This window comes from Phycodurus eques, chromosome 4 (genome assembly GCF_024500275.1).
Source record: "Phycodurus eques isolate BA_2022a chromosome 4, UOR_Pequ_1.1, whole genome shotgun sequence".
Lineage (NCBI taxonomy): Eukaryota > Metazoa > Chordata > Actinopteri > Syngnathiformes > Syngnathidae > Phycodurus > Phycodurus eques.
Window position 1 is genome coordinate 27,868,016 of NC_084528.1, and position 19,505 is coordinate 27,887,520.

A 19,505-nucleotide genomic window follows, 5' to 3' on the forward strand; every position below is an offset into this window, starting at 1 on the left:
TTATTTGCGGTATTTATTTTAACATACTTACATTTCTACAATGTTTTTTTATGGCAATAATCAGGAGCTTTAATTAGTCACCGATTTTCACAGGGGTATTACGACGTTGACGCTATACGCAGGGATGTCAACCTCATTCTCATGGTGGGCCACTTCATAATTATGGTTTCCCTCAGAGGGGCATTATGATTGTGAAAACTGTGAAAGATAATCACCCTTATATTAGGGCTGCACAATATTGGAAGAAAATGACACTGCGATGTGAAATAATATAAGGATCAGTGTTGGGAAAGTTCATTTTCCACGCGAACTAGAACCAAAAACCAACTATTTCATAGCTCTACTTTTTCAGTATGTTGCTGATGGGCTATTACCCTGAAAATACTAGCATTTCATTTCCCCGTTGTTGCCACCCATTCAGTCCAAACTAGTAGCCAGCTGCAGCCTACTGGAAAAACTTGTTGCTTGAATGGTGTTGTTCCCTCTGGCAGGGAAGGAGCCCGAGCTGGTGTGTGAGGTCGAGAAGTTCCGACTAGATATAGTCGGACTCGCCTCCCTGCACAGCTTGGGCTCTGGTACCAGTCCCCTGAGAGGGGTCGGGGATGAGATCCTGCCCCAAGTGGAGGAGTTCAAGTATCTTGGGGTCTTGTTCACGAGTGAGGGAAGAATGGAACGGGAGACGGACAGGCGGATCGGTGCAGGGTCTGCAGTGATGCGGACTTTGTATCGATCCGTTGTGGTAAAGAAGGAGCTAAGCCGAAAGGCGAAGCTCTCGATTTACCGGTCGATCTGCGTTCCTACCCTCACCTATGGTCACGAGCTGCGGGTCGTGACCGAAAGAACGAGACCCCGGATAAAAGCGGCCGAAATGAGTTTCCTCCGCAGGGTGTCCGGGCTCTCCCAAAGAGATAGGGTGAGGAGCTCGGTCATCCGGGAGGATCTCAGAGTAGAGCTGCTGCTCCTCCATGATTCAGTTGAACAGTTGTTTCACTGTTGTTGATTCATTTACAGTCCACCAACTACTACTGCGTACATCGCGATGACGATGCGCGACAAAATGTCGGAAAATAGTGGCAGTAGCACTGCCTTGCTCATTTTCCCACATCCTATCGTGCCCTTTTCTGTCCTCTCTTATCTGTTAGTTAGTTATTGCATGTCCTCACCGGGGTGCCCCCCCCCCCCCATCTACAAATAACTGTTGTAATGTTAGTTGTGTTCAAATATCTAGACTGTCTCACTATAGTTCTGCTGTGGTTTTCACCCCTAGTCCCACTCTGTCCCTCTGTCTGTCCCCTAAAGCCCTTTTCTGTCTGGCTACATTTTCAATAAACATCAGAATAATTTCAAAAATTTTAAAATAAGCAAAGGGAGTATTTCAAACTCCCCTGTTGCACGGCAACACTGTTCCAGCACAAAGGCATACAGATCCACCATTTTGCAAGGCCATGCAGCTGAACAGGAAGTTTAAAAAAAAGAAAAGAAAAAAGGAAAATAGTGGCTGCCAAATATTGGAGTATTCAGCTGTTCAATTATAAAGATGAAACAGTATATGCAGGTACTCGGGCATAAAACAAGAGGACACATTAGAATGCCTTTTCTAAATAATGGTTGTTTTTAGACGTTTCAACCAACTGGTCTTTATCAGGACAATAAAAAAATCTAGCGGACAAACACACGTCTTTCATAGCACGTGGAAAATCAATCAATCAATCAATCAATTCGCCAATCAATCCAGGGAAGGTAGGAGGGAGCTGTAGATTATCACATCATATTACGCTGAAAGAAAAGACACAACGCAACAGCACAAACAACATGAATCACAAAAAGGTGCATTAAAGAAAACACATAGTCAAGGTCAGCAATTAAACCAAGAGCAATTAATGTTACACAGGGATGTGGTGGGGAGAAGAAGAAAAAAAAAAAAAAAAAAAAAAAAGCTAGCATCACAATTCATTAGATATTAAAATGAATTAGATATGTGAATGAAGGATTGGTATTAAGCTAAGTCTAGTACCTGCACTCATTTACTACAAAGCCACGCTGTTGTAAAACGTGCAGAATGTGATTTAGCATTGTCTTGCTGAAATAAGCAGGGGCGTCCATGAAAAAGACTTTGCTTGGATGGCAGCATATGTTTCTCCAAAACCTGCACGTACCTTTCAGCATTAATGGTGCCTTCACAGATGTGTAAGTTACCCATGCCATTGGCACTAACACAGCCCCATACCATCACAGATGCTGGCTTTTGAACTTTGCGCCCATAACAGTCCGCATGGTTCTTTTCCTCTTCGGCCCGCAGGACATGATATCCACATTGTCCCAAAACAATTTGAAATGTGGACTCGTCAGACCACAGAACACTTTTCATCAGTCCATCTTAGGTGTGCTCGGACCCAGAGAAGCCGGCGGCGTTTCTGGGTGTTGAGTTTCAAGTTGCACTTACGGATGTAGCGCCGAACTGTATTTACTGACATTGGTTTACTGAAGTGTTCCTGATCCCATATGGTGATATCCTTTACACATTGATGTCGGTTTTTGATGCAATGCCGCCTGAGGGATCGAAGGTCACGGGCATTCAATGTTGGTTTGATTTGCAAATCATTGTATTCTGTTTTTATTTATGTTTAACACAACGTCCCAACTTCATTGGAATTGGGGTTGTAAATATAGCTACATATATTTGAAGACCGAGACAGCCCACAGTTCATTTTAAAACGTTACGACCCGAGTTATGAGTTGCATAGCAAATGGAACAATAGAAGAAAAACCGCAGAGTCGCGGTGACGATATAACAGAAAAACGGTACAAAAATCTTGCCTGTGCCGTGCATACAAAGACTGTAGTTACTGTGACACAGTACTATAAAACAAACAGCAGGCTCATGTAAACTGCGGGCCTGCTTTGCCAAGTCCGGCACAGGGTGTGGTGATCTGTGTTTTTGTGGACTTTTGCTTTGTCTTGACGAGATTCAGTTTTGTGTCATGTTAGGTCTTGTTTTCCTTGCTGGGTCCCATGTTCATGTTTGGTTTTCGTGTTCACTTGTTCTCGTCAGCCCTGCTCGCTGTGTCAACCAATCAGATCCCTCCAGCCACTCATATCTTGTTTGTACTTCGTTCCCTGCTTTTTTTCTGTAGTTCATCCGTCGCACACATTTTGGCGACAGTGACTGCAGTTACACTCAACGCTATATATCTAAATATGACAAAGTGCAGTTCTCCACCACTGCAAAATACTACAATAAATGTATTGTTAAATAAATAGGCCTACATCTCAGATATTGTCAATCATTTGCACAGCCATTGTCAATGAATTTTGAACTGATTGACGGAGGTGTGCTAACCTAAAGACACACAACATAATTAAAAATGTAAAAAGGTTCATTAAAAACACAGCAGGGCGGCTAAAGACGCACCGTAACTTGTCTTGTTAGAGAGGCTTAACTTGAAGAGACATCAGTAGGTGTACTTGCAGCCTTAAACGCTCATTAAAGATGCACAGCGTAAAACAAAGTCACCAGTCTAAATGGTGCTACTGAATGCACTTGAAAGTCTTTGCTTGAACTTGGAGTGACGCAGCCAGTTTGTTGCCGTAATTACTTTTTCTTGGATTTATTATTATGCGATTGACAATGTGCCGGTGCAGGTACATGAGACGCCTCTGTGATTAATTGAAAGAGGAATATTAGAATCTGCCTTATAAAACTTTGAATGTGCTTCTTTGTGCTGGGAACATAAAAAGGGTTCAGGGTTGTTCTTTAGCTTTATCTGCCTTTGAAAACCTTTTCAAAGACGCCAGTTCATCAGCGTACAAAATGTTTTGTCATGAAAAAGCACAAAAATATTGATTTATCACAGCTATGAAAGACTTATGAGAGAAAGAGAAGACCGATGCAGAAAACAATTGTCATGTTTAGCAAATTGTCTGAAAGAAAATCAATATCTAAAAAAATCCTATTCAGAAGGAACCATGTTTTCAATTTCCTGCATGATAATAAAAATATCCATCTATCTAGAGTGAACATAATCCATTTTTTTATAACCTTTTACATAAAATTATGAATGCATGGTCAGAGTGACACAATTAATGCATGTGACAGGACATCCTCCAAATTATTTTTTGCTAAGCCACACCCTAAAACGTAGACTGACCAATCACAGCACAGCACTGAACCAACAACAAAAGAATGTGGTTACATTAATAAGGTCATCACAAGTGAAAATATTAACCATCCTTTGAATGACACCGTATCGAAAAATCGTAACATGGTCAAAAGTACACTGACAAATGTCAATGTGATACAAATAAAACAGCCCGGTGTTCTGCGCACAAAATATTTCGGTAGTGCATGTATAACTATTCAATCCAATTTATACGATTAATAGTCTACAAAATAAATAATTTGTATATCTAAAAATACTACAAGCCAGAATCTCGAAAATGTCACGAAAACGCAAAAATACCATGCACAAAATAAAAAAGGAAGCTCAGGGCGCAGTTTACCCTTATCAATTACAATAAGTGCCTTTCATCCCTTTTTTTTTTAATATATCTTATTGCTTCATTAGATTTTCATAAGCCTCATACTTCAGATTTCCTCCTTTAGAGCCGATGAAACGAGCGAGAGAGCAAACCTCAGATGGAAAAGAAAAACCATGCAGCTCTGATGTTTGCTCTCAAGCCATCATTTGCATCGTTGAGTGTTTCCGATTTACATGCGCATAGAACGTCATTTGCATGGACAGATGTAAAACAATTGTCCAAAATGAGCATATATTGTATCACGTACTAATGGCTTAATAGGACACACACAGAAATAACATCCAGCTGTAGTGCACATTTAGCCAGCTAACTAAATAAACAATGTTCTGTTGTGCTGATTAGGAACACAGACAAAGAGAGAGGAGTTTTGCTCCCTGCTTGCGGAAATGAATGCATTTTTAAATATAGGTTCCTTGGTGTACGACCATACTGAAGGTGGTTTTAAGGTTACGAATGGCGTGCAAGAAACGAGTTTGGACAGCAGTGTAAGAATACATTGTCTCGCAGCACAAGAAGGCAACCTCGGCTACCGCCGTACTTACTGTTTTCCATTCATCCATCCATCCATTTTCTACCGCTTATCCGGGTCGGGTCACGGGGGCAGTAGCTTTAGCAGGGACGCCCAGACTTCCCTCTCCCCAGCCACTTCATCCAGCTCTTCCGGGGGGATTCCGAGGCGTTCCCAGGCCAGCCGAAGGACGTAGTCTCTCCAGCGTGACCTGGGTCGTGTCCTGGGTCTCCTCCCGGTGGGACGTGCCCTGAACACCTCACCAGGGAGGCGTCCGGGAGGCATCCGAATCAGATGCCCCAGCCACCTCATCTGGCTCCTCTCAATGCGGAGGAGCAGCGGTTCTACTCTGAGATCCTCCGGGATCTCAGATTTGGAGGTGCTGATTCTCATCCCAGCCGCTTCACACTCGGCTGCGAACTGCTCCAGTGAGAGTTGGAGCTCACGGCTTGATGAAGCCAACAGAACCACATCATCAGCAAAAAGCAGAGATGCAATACTGAGGCCACCAAACCGGACCCCCTCTACGCCTTGGCTGCGCCTAGAAATTCTGTCCATAAAAGTTATGAACAGAATCGGCGACAAAGGGCAGCCTTAGCGGAGTCCGACCCTCACCGGGAACGAGTCCGACTTACTGCCGGATATGCGGACCAAACTCTGACTCTGGTCGCACAGGGACCGAACAGCCCGTATCAGGGGGTTCGGTACCCCATACTCCTGAAGCACCCTCCACAGGAGTCCCCGAGGGACACGGTCGAACGCCTTCTCCAAGTCCACAAAACACATGTAGACTGGTTGGCCGAACTCCCATGCACCCTCGAGGACCCTGCCGAGGGTGTAGAGCTGGTCCACTGTTCCACGGCCAGGACGAAAACCACACTGCTCCTCCTGAATCTGAGATTCGACTTCCCGATGGACCCTCCTCTCCAGCACCCCTGAATAGACCTTACCAGGGAGGCTGAGCAGTGTGATCCCCCTGTAGTTGGAACACACCCTGCGGTCCCGCTTCTTAAAAAGGGGGACCACCACCCCAGTCTGCCAATCCAGAGGCACTGTCCCCGATGTCCACGCGATGTTGCAGAGGCGTGTCAACCAGGACAGCCCCACAACATCCAGAGCCTTTAGGAACTCCGGGCGAATCTCATCCACCCCCGGGGCCCTGCCACCGAGGAGCTTTTTAACTACCTCTGTGACCTCAAACCCAGAGATAGGAGAGCCCGCCTCAGAGAACCCACACTCTGCTTCCTCATGGGAAGGCGTGTCGGTGGAATTGAGGAGGTCTTCGAAGTATTCTCCCCACTGACTCACAACATCCCGAGTCGAGGTCAGCAACGCCCCATCCCCACTATACACAGTGTTGGTGGTGCACTGCTTTCCTCTCCTGAGACGTCGGATGGTGGACCAGAATTTCCTCGAAGCCGTCCGGAAGTCTTTCTCCATGGCCTCACCGAACACCTCCCATACCCGAGTTTTTGCTTCAGCGACCACCAGAGCTGCATTCCGCTTGGCCAGCCGGTACCCATCAGCTGCCTCAGGAGTCCCACAGGGCAAAAAGGCCAAATAGGACTCCTTCAGCTTGACGGCATCCCTCACCGTTGGTGTCCACCAACGGGTTCGGGGATTGCCGCCACGACAGGCACCGACCACCTTACGGCCACAGCTCCGGTCGGCCGCCTCAGCAATGGAGGCGCGGAACATGGTCCACTCGGACTCGATGTCCCCAGCCTCCCCCGGAACATGAGCAAAGTTCTGTCGGAAGTGGGAGTTGAAACTCCTTCTGACAGGGGATTCTGCCAGACGTTCCCAGCAGACCCTCACAATACGTTTGGGCCTGCCATGTCGGACCGGCATCTTCCCCCACCATCGGAGCCAACTCACCACCAGGTGGTGATCAGTTGACAGCTCCGCCCCTCTCTTCACCCGAGTGTCCAAGACATGCGGCCGCAAGTCTGATGACACGACCACAAAGTCGATCATCGAACTGCGACCTAAGGTGTCCTGGTACCAAGTGCACGTGTGGACACCCTTATGCTTGAACATGGTGTTCGTTATGGACAATCCGTGACGAGCACAGAAGTCCAATAACAGAACACCGCTGGGGTTCTGATCGGGGGGGCCGTTCCTCCCAATCACGCCCTTCCAGGTCTCACTGTCATAGCCGACGTGAGCATTGAAGTCCCCCAACAGAACAATGGAGTCCCCAGCACCCCCTCCAAGGACTCCAAAAAGTGTGGGTACTCTGAATTGTTGTTTGGTGCATAGGCACAAACAACAGTCAGGACCCGTCCCCCCACCCGAAGGCGAAGGGAGGCTACCCTCTCGTCCATCGGGGTGAACCCCAACGTACAGGCGCCGAGCCAGGGGGCAATAAGTATACCCACACCTGCTAGGCGCCTCTCACCGTGGGCAACTCCAGAGTGGAAGAGTCCAACCCCTCTCGAGAGGACTGGTACCAGAGCCCAAGCTGTGTGTGGAGGCGGGTCCGACTATATCTAGTCGGAACTTCTCGACCTCACACACCAGCTCGGGCTCCTTCCCTGCCAGAGAGGTGACATTCCACGTCCCTAGAGCCAGCTTCTGTAGCCGGGGATCGGATCGCCAAGGTCCCCGCCTTCGGCCACCGCCCAGCTCACACTGCACCCAAAGAGGGGCTTACTGTTTTCCATACAAATATTTACTGCCAGTATGTTTTTTACTACTGCGAAAACGTAGATTGGTGCTAGGCTATGCCACGTTCTAATATAAAAATTTGGGTTATGTCGCCAAGGTGGAATGGAACTTAGTCGTAAATCAAGGGGTTCTTGTTAGAGAGGCTAAACTAATGGACCGACATACACTACATTTCGAGGTTAAGAATGGCGACCAATGACCTTGTTTGCCCGGCAGCGCAATACGCCATGACACACCTCGAGAAGATATGCTGAGTTACTGCCGTTTCACTGTTTTTCATTTGATTGGTTCCTACTGTAATTGTAGACTCGATGTGTTTTTCATACAAATATTTAGTGGAGTTAAAACTACAGCTGAATTAGCAGTAGTTAACGGCGCGTTCCGAAGAATCGGGTTACGTCCACAGTTGACAACAGGGGCGAGTGCCTGAAAATCCCTAAAATCTCAAGACTATCAAAGTATTTTAGTGCAAAACACGCTGCCCAGTGTCAGAAAGTTTAGTCGCAGATGCAGATCTTCCAAAAGGATAAAAAAAAAAAAAAAAAACAAGAACAAAACATTGGACTACTCTCTGAGTCCCAATACTTTCACATCTGTAAAAGAAGCTGAAACACACTAGTCTGGAGACGGAACCCTTCTAAGATGACAAGGTTGGAGCACTTTGCTCACAGATAGTGGGCCAAATTACCTGAGAGACACTAAAGGTCTCATTGAGCGTGAACAAAATGATTGCCTCCAACAGTTCTGCATATTAATAATAAGTTGAGGGTACAGTCATGTTTGTGCAAGCCATTGATTTTTGTTGTTTTTTGGAAGACGATTGTTGTCCCTTTGTTTTGTCAACTTATATGTTCCTTTACTCATTGATGACGTCGCACCCTCCAAACACCAGGCCCTTCCCAAACAGCCCGCGCTCAAACTTCATATTTCAATAAATATAATAAATACACACATGAATGTGTTCAAATATGGACTGCTTTCATGTAATTAATATAAAGTAACAATGTATGTTAAATTCCAAAATAAACGAACTTAATGTGAATGTAATTAAAATTAAAAGTAACGTGAAGCAGGCAAATGTTTTTCCCCAACATCACAAACCTGATGGTGCTACTAGTACTCACACTCAGTTAGTATCTCACGCTCAGTGTCTTCATCTGTTTCTCTTTCCTGCTGTGTCCTTTCTCCGAAAACCAGTGACGCCCAAGTCTTCTGGCGCTCTCCACTTTTCTTCAGCTCTTTCAATGCCATCATCCGGCATCTGTCTAAATGCCTGCCTCATTGTTATTTATCTTTATGAAGCAGAAATAGGACTGTGTACTTTTTTTACTCTTCATTTTGAACTACAGAAAGGAAAAAAAAAAAAGCAATGGCGAGGAAAACACATTTGAGCAATCCAGTTTTAAATACCATTTATTATAATACGCTACAGTTGCAGGCTTGGTTGGTTTTATGTCGTGGTAAGGCTAACTAACATTAGCTGGACGTGGGTTGAATGTGCCCCTCTGACAAAACCCTCAGCACCAGCCAGTCCCCCGTAAGTAAAATTGGTCTAGAACCGCCACTGAACGTTCCCCCGCGATAATCAGCGAGAGTGGAACTTCGATTTACGAACTTAATTGGTTTTTGGATGGGGTTTGTACATTGAGATTGAAATAATGTAAACATGCGCAATTAGTTCCAGCCTCAACAAAAGCCCCTATTTTAGTAAAGGTTTGCACACTTTGAACAAAATATAAAAAAGGTATATCAAACATGAAAAGGGGTGATCATCCATGCTGTGTCCGGCACAGGATGGATGAATGAAATGTCGGCCCACTGCGACAGGGTTCGCCCAATGAGCAATATTTTCGTTCGTTCTGTGGTTCGTAAAAAAGAATCGTTGGATAATTGAGGCAAATCGTCTGAAAATTAATTGAGGCAAATTGTCTGAAAAAAAAAAAAAACCCACGCAAACGCTTTGTAATTGCCTATAGACACCAGAAGATGGCGTCAAAGAACTACTTTGCAACTAGAATGGTCAATTCGTAGCGAACTGGCGTGCGAATGCTCAAGTGCTGAATGAAACCATGTGCTTGAATGAGGTGAACACAGAAGTTGAAACGGTGCAAATCCGTTGAGAAATAAGGAAATTCTAGCAAAAATTGTAAAATTGTAGAATTTCGGGCATTTATTTTGAAATTTAGTGACATCTCGGGAAGGGGTTCACAGGTTGGCTTGAATGAGCTGAACACGTTGAAGTAGGAATCGGTTGAGAAATAAGGAAACTGTAGCTAAATAATGTAGAACTTGTTATTGTGGGTAAAATGCGGGTATTTTAGTGTTGCACAGAATGTGGGTAAAGGGGGAATGTGGAAAATTGAAGTGGAATGGTTTGAATTGGTAAAGAAATGTGGAAGCACGGGGAAACACAGTGGCTGCATTTTCAGTACACATCAGAATTAAAGATTTTCCCAAAAAAAAATACATATATGTATATATATACACATATATATAAAACATATACATACATATATATATATATATATATATACACATAATTTTGATAATTTTCAAACGCCCCTGTTAAACTGTTTCAGCGTAAAAGGCATACAGATCTACCATTCTGCATCGCCACGCAGGTGAACAGGACAGGTTTAAAAAAGAAAAAATATATAGACAAGGCTCGTCCCCTCTCAGCAGCATAGTTCCCTGGCACATAAAATGGCAACAAAGGAATACTTTTATAGTACAGGGCTTGGCCTGAGCACAAAAACAGCAATAATGTGCATTTTTCAGGAAACAACAGTTTTATCTGCACAGATTGTATTTCTATGTAATATCATATAAGACGGATTTGGCGCTATGGTCATAAACCCACTGCATTTTTCTCTGGTGCCCTGAGGAGTGCTAGGGGAGCCCCATGGGCAACGAACACAGCTCAAATAGACTGGCCACAATGAAGACCGTGTCAGAGCAGAAGGTAGTGCATAACGGCTCTTGGCACCACTGCAATTTGGCACATACATCAGTGCCCGACTTTTGAGGTTACATCATCAGGTCTGTAGTAATTATCTGTGGTACATCGGTGAGAAGTCAACAGACCATCTGGCACAGGGGAAGGAACGTCTGCCAGTAAATCCAAACAGTAATCTCGAAACACATTTTCAGATTCACAATTCTCACGAATTTTGAGTCTATTAATGTGAAATGGAAGTGGAATTTTGTCCATTTATCAGTGGCGATTCCATTTATATATATATATATATATTTTTTTTTTTTATCCTGTTGCCCGTTTTGAGAAACTAGCCCTAGTCCTGGACAGGGAGCAAGTACTGAATGACAAACACGCAGAATTAGTGCATCCTGAGTAAAAATGATACACGCAATGGGGATCGCTTTACAAATTTAACTTGCATACAAAAGATCTCAGCTAGGACATCAGGAGGCGTTCTTACCAAGTTCAACAGGTGGAAGACAAATCAGAGACAGGCCAGTAACCTCAGAGAGGGTAAAGTGCTTTGCTAGGATTTGTCACCTTAGCATCACAGATCCAAAGCATGGTATACAAAGATCCTCACATCCAAGACGCTCGAGTTAAAACAAAGACAAAAACAATAAATGCAATGAACCTTTAAAAGGATTAGAAAAACAACATATGTAAAACATTAAAATTTATTCCCAGACAGGAACTGTAGCAAAACACAGAACAGTGAAAACATTTCGTTTTCTGAAGAGCAGCTTGACAAATTCAATTGGTATAAATGTCTTGTCTGAACCAAAACACAAGCAATTATTGATCTAAGGGGGGGAGCATTCTTTTAAAATGTCTAGTCTGGGGACAAACTCATTAAAAATGCTCTTATGTACACTCTAACAGTCAAATACCAAACATCAGCTCACAGTCACACTAATGACTTTTTATTGAAAATGCGACAAAGGGAATCTGAGGAATAGGGGTTTTTAAAAAAATAGCCTTGTATTCATACTGAAAATGTCCCCCATTATGTAGCCACATCAACTACCTGACCTCAGCTCTTACACTCAGCCTTGATGGAACATCAATAAGACACCAATGATCATTCCCCACCACCACTCATTTTAGGCACAGTGAACATGGCTGAAGCATCATAACATGCCTGAGAGGCTCATCAGCTTTCCTGTTTGTCTTTGACCAAAAGGACTGTGTGCTGCCCTCCACTGGACACCATCAGTACTGTGCAGTTTTCCAGCTGCTTGCCAGTCATTTTCACAGGACTCCACTCATCCTCCTCCTGACCCGTGCCAAGTTGGAGGTTGGTGCCCATTCCCCAAGCGTACACAGATCCTAGAGTAGGCATAGCCAGCATTGGGCATTTCAAATCAAACAAAGACGACACCAGTCAACATAGCATTTGAAGAGTAGGCTTGCATCTGCCACTTATCTGGTAGCGTTCTCACCTTCTTTTGTGACAGCATAGCTGACTGATGCCCCACATGTCACTCTGTTGGCTGGTTCAACCCCACTGACGGCTGTGGGTTCGCTTTTCTCTTCAGCCTCTTCACCAAGGCCAAGGCGCCCATACTCTGCTCTACCCAGGCTGTACACCTGTCCTGTTGAAAGAAAAAACAGTATGATTCAGGCTCAGCACTGGACACAAAAAAAAAACAAAAAAAGCTACGTGAATCATCCTTCAGTTTACCTTCAGAGTCAAGGCAGACCGTGTGGTGTTGTCCTCCAGAGAAGTCAACCCAGGTTGTGGTAGAATTTTTGAAGGTCGTCAGTTTCACAGGGGCAAAACACATCTTTGTGCTCTTGGTGCCTGGAGGTATAAAATAAGAGTTTGCCGATTAGTCAGGTCACCAAGACCTCGTTTTGGTCATCATGTAGCATCGGTGATGACATTGGATTTCGCTACTTGCAGCAAACACAGGAAGGTGCAAATAATTTAAGTAGTTGCCAGAACAAGATGATACAGAAAACCGCAACCAAACCGCAAATTCAATTTGGAGCGGGATTATTTTGAACTGTAAATGATCCAAAACAGATTTCTGAAATGTGAGCTTGCTTCACCCACCTAGCAAAGCATATCACAATAATTTAATACATTCAGAGTACATGCCAGGCTACTTTCATATAACAGTTGGGGTTATTGTATTATGTTACACTTGGTGTATTTGAATGTGAAGACGTTTAATTTAGGGCGCCAAGCTGCCTTTCAGTACATTGTTTGTTTTTCTTAGAGGCAAAAAAAGGTTGTAAAAGCGTTAAATGCCAAATAGGTAAATTCAATCATAATCCTGCCCTCTGATGAAGCATTTGTGTATTTGTATTCTGCATCCCTTTTATGGAGACACAATTTCATTACATCTATTACAGTTTAGATCAGGAAGTGGAAATTTGCATCTGTTGGGGAAGCAATGCCACCTTAGTAGTGCAGGCTATTAAAATGGTGGGACACTTACCCAACTGGTGATAGTTGGAGAGGCCGAATCCATACACGTGTCCATCTTTGGACACAGCAAATGTGAAGTACGCCCCACAGAAGGCGTCTATGAAGTGAACTTTCCCTTTGAGTTTGACCATCTGAGGAATCAACAGACGATCTGAAATCACAGGAACAGCAACGAACTACGTAGTACATGGAACGTACATTCCAAATATTACAACAGCGGTGGAGGTTTGCTACTCACCAAGGCCTTTTCTGCCTCCCCGATTTGAGAATTGTTCAGGCACCCTTCCTAACTGCCCCTGTTCAGCAGTGCCCGACGTGTAAAGATTTCCCTCCACGGTCAACATTACAAGGTGGTCGTTACCTGTTAAAACATCATTCAATTTAAATAAAAGACGAGCTTTTTCCCACCACTACTGATAAAAGACTGAATGTGAAAGTCACATGAGTCATTGCTACCTGATGTAACTTTCACAACAGTTTCTGTCAAGGGAACCTTTGTAGGAACGACAGTTGTTTTCAAATGATCCAGGAGACCTATAACGCCATTGTTATCCTGTGGGGAAAGGATCAATATCAATGAGCTGAAATCACCCACACATTCCGCACATGAAGGTATTAGAAAGCCAGCATGGGAGTGGCTTTTAGGGTTACAAAAACATGAATCATAAAACAATACAAGAACAATAAATTAAGCAGACAAACCAGACAAACTTGTTAACATAGATTCAATCCATGTGATTTGTGTCAACCAATCATATTGGCCATAGTAATGCTGATTAACCAGTTGCTATGCTGTGGGCTTCAAGCAGTAGTGAGTGAGGTTTCTTCAGGGAAATCTGCTCTCGTCTTAATAAAGGGAGTTGAAATGCTGGAGGTAGGCAGAGATAATAGAGATGTAATTACCAGTGTGCCACTGAGTATGGTATTAATGAAAATGCAATGACAAAAATAAATAAAATAAATAATACAGGGACAAATGTTGGGTCCAGGGGGATGAAAACAACCCAGTAAGATTAACCTAGCGTTAATACTGTACTTTAACTTGGTGAATTTCAAACGCTTAAATAGGTACATCTGTTAAATAAGCCCAGAGAGGATAACAGACTGCAGCATGTTATTGGGGTGCAGGAGGGGGATTCTCAATTGGTGGGGAAAATTTGATTCATGCAGAGTCATCCAAGTGGTTACAACAGGTGAAAGAGAAGCTAAAAACAAGAGTCAAGACAACAACAAAACCTGCCTCGTGACAGCTTGAGGTGGAAGGGTCGGGAAAGAAACTGCTAAAATAAATACAACCTCCATCGAAATTAACTTCCTTGCAAACAACATGCAGGAACACCACATTAATTTATCAAAAGGGCACTCCATTATCAAAATAATCGATGACAATAGCTCGACCCAGATGTTCACAAAATCAAACGGCAGAAAAGGAAAAAAAAATCCTGTAAAATGAAACGCTGTCATCGCATCACTAGTTGTTGCATGTTGGCGAGTTGCAGGCAATTATTACAGCAACGCACTGCAGACAATTTTTTGGCTTTCAACTCTAAAGGCCTCTTTATACTCCCGCGTCCGACAATGGCCACATTGCATCACGCGACAGACGAATTGGCCCGCGCGGCAGGTAGCTTGACGCGCACACGACAAAAATTGTTGCTGCGCTTCGAACGGCACGGAGATCATCTCTCGTGATTGGTCCGTTTTAGTCACATGGTGTGATGACGTACTCAGCGTGCCCCTTGCTTCTACATACCATTTACGCCCCCGCCTTCTCGATCGATTTTGCAGCATAATTAAACGTATCATCTGGTCATCTAGGTCCATTCCTTCTAGCAGACACTGTTCCACGGTCGCCATTGTTGCTGCTTTGTTCCTTGTTACTGAAAGGAAAGTAAAAACGGCTACCGGAAATGGCCCAAAAATGCACAGGAAACTCCACCATGTGGTGTCCCAGCCAATACCAGCTGTAGTGACACCCCCGACTTGGAGGTGAACTGCAGTACATCTTCAAAACTGCGCTCGTGGGTTGCGCTCAAGTATGAAGGCAAACTACACGCGGGACAGCCGCAGTGACAGCTAGTATAAAGAATCCTTAATGGCGCTGACAGCAAATGATCAGGCCCAAACCTAACAAATCTACATAAACTGCCGGACGTTTATTAGTCAACTGTAATCTAAGAGTTTATTGCCAACAATGTATACATAGGTGTGGAAGAGTTTCTTATCCAGCCTGTCTGTGAAAATCAGGTTTGTAAACCACTGCAATGACTAACAGATCCCTGTAGATGGCACCATTGCATCGCTTTGTGATCAGCACAGCTTTCAAGTAGAAGATAATGACTATGAGGTGAATCTTGGCTTGTCACGTCGACTATGAGGGAGAGAAATCTGGACAGGCAAGTCAGACAAGTTTATGCACCTCAAACTCGTAAAGTTTATAGTATTGACAAAATATGTCGATTCAGCAAATCCTTGGAATCGATTCACCTCCTTGCCTGTGGCAGGAAATGGGCAGATTAACATTTTTGTAAGCTTTCCCAGGCAAAAAACATTTTTTCATCACAATTTCCAGGAGTAGCAAAATATTAATAAAGGGTATGCGGACTTTTTTTCTGTTTATACAGAAGTATATTTTTACTTTTGTACACCATATTTACAAATGGCTTATTATTGTGCAAATTTTATTTTCAGATCTTTTATTCCTCAAAAATGTGAGACGATATTCCACAGTTCACATGAGCATGAAAATAAATCTACTGAATCAATATAAAAGGATTTAAGTCAATATGGAATTGACTCAAAATTTAATTAAATCACGACGTGAAGAATCAAATCGAAATCGAATCGTGAGATTCTTCATATACAGCCCTACGCGGTAGGTTGTAGAAAGAGTGTCACAATTTTAAGAAAAGATAACATCGTTCATTTAGTAAATGTCGAACACCATGTAAAAAAGGCATTTACGTTCAACTCAAGCCATGCAGTAATCAACAACCCTCACATCGCATTTTTGTAATTGTATACCTGTAAAGAATTATTTTGCCATTGGTTGTTTTATAGTTTGAGGTGTCACAAGAGCAAAACATACTAGCGTCAGTCATTGTTCTGCTTGGCATGTCACTTTTCACACTATTTGTTTACATATTTTACCAATTTTGGAGACTTAGGAGGAAAAACTAATACGACTGACCCTGAAGGAGCCCCACACATACACGGTTCCCTCCTCCGTTAGTGCGGCTGTGTGGCTGTCTCCTGCAGACACCTGCACCACCTTCTCATCGAGCACCACCTTCCCGGGAGACATCTCAGACCCCTCTTCTTTTGTGTCTCGACCAAGGGCCCCTTCGTCATTGCAGCCAAACGTGTAAACCTAAGGAAAAATTATTTGCTGATATTTAAAGTGTTCCTTGAGATGCAATCTCTTTTTAAACAAGTCCAATGCATCCTTGGGTCTCTTAAGTGTCACCTTGGGTGCCTTGAAAGGCACTGCATACTGTCAGTGGAAGTTATTATTCATATTACTTACCACACCAGTGTCGCTGAGGCACACAGTGTGCATGCCCCCGGCTATCACCTGCACTATTTTCTCATGTAGGGACAAAAGAGCTGGCTTCTTCCTCTCAGTGATGTCCTCTCCTAAACCCAGCTGTCCAACATCACCCTGGCCCAGAACAAGAATGTGACCCGGCTCCTTACCATGACTCCTGTGGTAAACTGTAAGAAATTCATAGACAGATGAGTTGATAACAACAATTTCAAGTCACCACACAAACTAGTTTTGGACTTAAACGTTCTTGGTTTTGCTGCAGTCATTTTTTTTTATTTTTTATAAATCTACTAGGTGACTAGTTACTTAATCCAGTGGTTCTTAACTGTTGTCACCCTGAGGACCCGTTTTCTTAGTTGTAAAGTCACGACCCACTTTTATAGACGTTAAAAACCATAAAGTAAATGTACGGTTTATAAATTGCCTCTTAAAAACAAGTATTTTTCATATTTTAAACATAACTACACTAGGCTTACATGTTAAAAGTGCATTTCAGAACACAATATTAAAAAAACTGAGGAAGATCATAACTTTATATGTATAAATATGTTTTTTTAAATGCCACAGCAAGTTGCCTTTGCACCACGCTAATATTTACTTTTGCGTGAGTTTGACAGAATGATAAAACCATCTTGCTTGCCATGTTGTCCGCTAGCCAGAGGCTGAGCAGCACTGTTTGTTTACGGCGTAGCCGCCGTCTGGGTCACGCATGAAGAAGTCACAGTTCCTGTCCCTTCCCTAAGTTCTGGGAGGGAAGTCTGTATGTTACAGAGAAATACATGTACCATTGCACCCTCAGTAATAAAGTTTCTGACTCATGCCAGCAAAATAATGTCCTTTCAAAATAAAAAAACAAGTCTGACCTTAGATGTACATAGAATATTTCACTGTACAAAGGGGTCCTCGGTTTACGATGGAGTTCCGTTCTTACTAGATTTTACGCCAATCTGATCGGTGTTATCGGTATCGGACGATAATTAGCATTTTATGTTGATCGGCTTTCGCGTCATAAGTCGCCGATCCGATCAATGACGTCATCGATCGGCTCCGCACAACACACTTAACGCCGCGTCTTCGTCGCGTGTGAATCCAAAAGCCAAAAGTCATGTAAATAGACACATTGCTCCATCTTGTGATCGGATCGCCGATCATTAGCATTACTATTTGACTACTACATCATGTAAATAAAGTGAGTCTGATTGCTTTGAAAAGCCCATTTACCTTTCACTTTCTTAGAGTCTTTCACCTCTGGGATAGAGTCTGACTTCCTCTTTGTGGCTGACTTTTTAGTGGCCATGACAGCAACACTTGAATCCTAAGGGGAAGACATACATTTTAATTGAATGAGCATTTTTTTAAATTATTTTCCTATATTTAAGTGCAGCATTAATGTTCATACGATGCATGTTACAGTGGCTTACAATAGTATTAAATATACACTACCAGTCAAATGTTTTGAAATACTTTACCATGGTATTGAACGTGACCCCTAACGTTTGACTGGTAGTGTAGTGCCTTGAAATAAAAACTGATGAACACAGGCCTATTATGCTATAGTATTTTCATGTCGGTCATGATGGTGGTAGTTGGACAGCGAAGTTTTTTTTTTTTTTGAGGTGATACTTTATGTAAAAACTTATAGAACCACAAGAGAGGCATTTTATTACACTGGCGTGAACAGTTGCTTGCATGGCACAATCCCAGCAGCCCCTTTTGCCCCAGCAGCCCCTTTTGCCCCACCCGCGACTCAAATCCAAGATGCCTTCTCATTTGGAAGTCATGCTCAAATTCAAACGCGATTTTAATACACAGTCTGCACTTAGTTCACCGTTAATGTATGTAGAAAATATGACTGCAAGAGACTCCTTTCAACATGCTTATTGTAACAGCATTGCATTAAAGCTCGCAACGTCCGCGTGCCCTATCGAAGCTAATGTAGCCCGGAGTTAGCGTTCAGTGTCTAAACAACCCTTAAAAGCAGCTAAAACTAATAAAAAGTGACAAAGTCCGAGTGTTGTAAATAAAATGGTACATAACAACAACAATAAAAAAAAAAAAAAATAAAAAAAAAAGTGCTGCCGCCAAAATGTATTTTCAGCACAGATACACACGCAGCGTTCCGACCACAGCTAGCATTAGTTAGCGGCTTTAGCATGACAGTCAGGAATGTTTGAGCCCAAACCTCGCCAGAAACACCTTCGCCGATATACTCTATTGCTAAACAATTATATGTGACCGTTATATGTGTTAAGTTACCCAACCTGGAACTACTGCAAGTGTGGTCTAGCTAGACGCTAGCACAGCACGCACGACACACAGCAAACCTGTTCCTGGTCTCAGGACGCATGAGCCGGGAGACTATTCTCGCGATAACATTGCTCGCGATTTGGACGCTCTGCATCCTTAAAGCGACAGGAGCACTAAAATGGACGGATACTATTGGTCCTTTTGGTCAGTGGATTCTATTTTTTTCCCATTGTGGCTATTTAAGTGGCAAACCATTTTTATAGAAGTTAACTTATGCACTGCCAAGTGCCAACCGTTTTCCAAGAGTTTCCATGTTGCCAGCGGTTTTAGAGCATTTTGACGGATCTTTATGCACATATTGTGTTCGATGACAATATACTGTACGATCCAAACCCACCAAAAGAGGCTACCTCTTATTTCCCCAGAAAAAAAGGTTAATTTCTTGCTTTTTCCGTTTTTTAGTATTAAGGAGTTGAACAGTTTGGTTTCACCAAAAACTCGGAGTTTTGACCAAAAACCGAAGAAAATTATTCTTTGTGAAACATGACAAGCAGAACAGTGGATTTTACTCTAATATTTT

At 43.2% G+C, this 19,505-nt stretch overlaps 1 protein-coding gene across 1 annotated transcript; it reads right to left on the bottom strand.

Moving 5' to 3' along the window:
- Positions 1 to 11,353: 11,353 nt before the first annotated feature.
- On the bottom strand, positions 11,354 to 19,026 carry rcc1 (regulator of chromosome condensation 1). The gene is made up of 10 exons (XM_061674997.1): positions 18,940 to 19,026; positions 17,900 to 17,993; positions 16,658 to 16,845; positions 16,322 to 16,501; positions 13,588 to 13,684; positions 13,370 to 13,492; positions 13,142 to 13,282; positions 12,379 to 12,498; positions 12,137 to 12,289; positions 11,354 to 12,023 (listed from the first exon to the last, which is right to left on the bottom strand). The coding sequence occupies exons 2-10, from the start codon at positions 17,973 to 17,975 to the stop codon at positions 11,848 to 11,850; spliced, it is 1,254 nt and encodes a 417-aa protein (XP_061530981.1). The 5' UTR covers positions 17,976 to 17,993; positions 18,940 to 19,026; the 3' UTR covers positions 11,354 to 11,847.
- Positions 19,027 to 19,505: the final 479 nt, after the last annotated feature.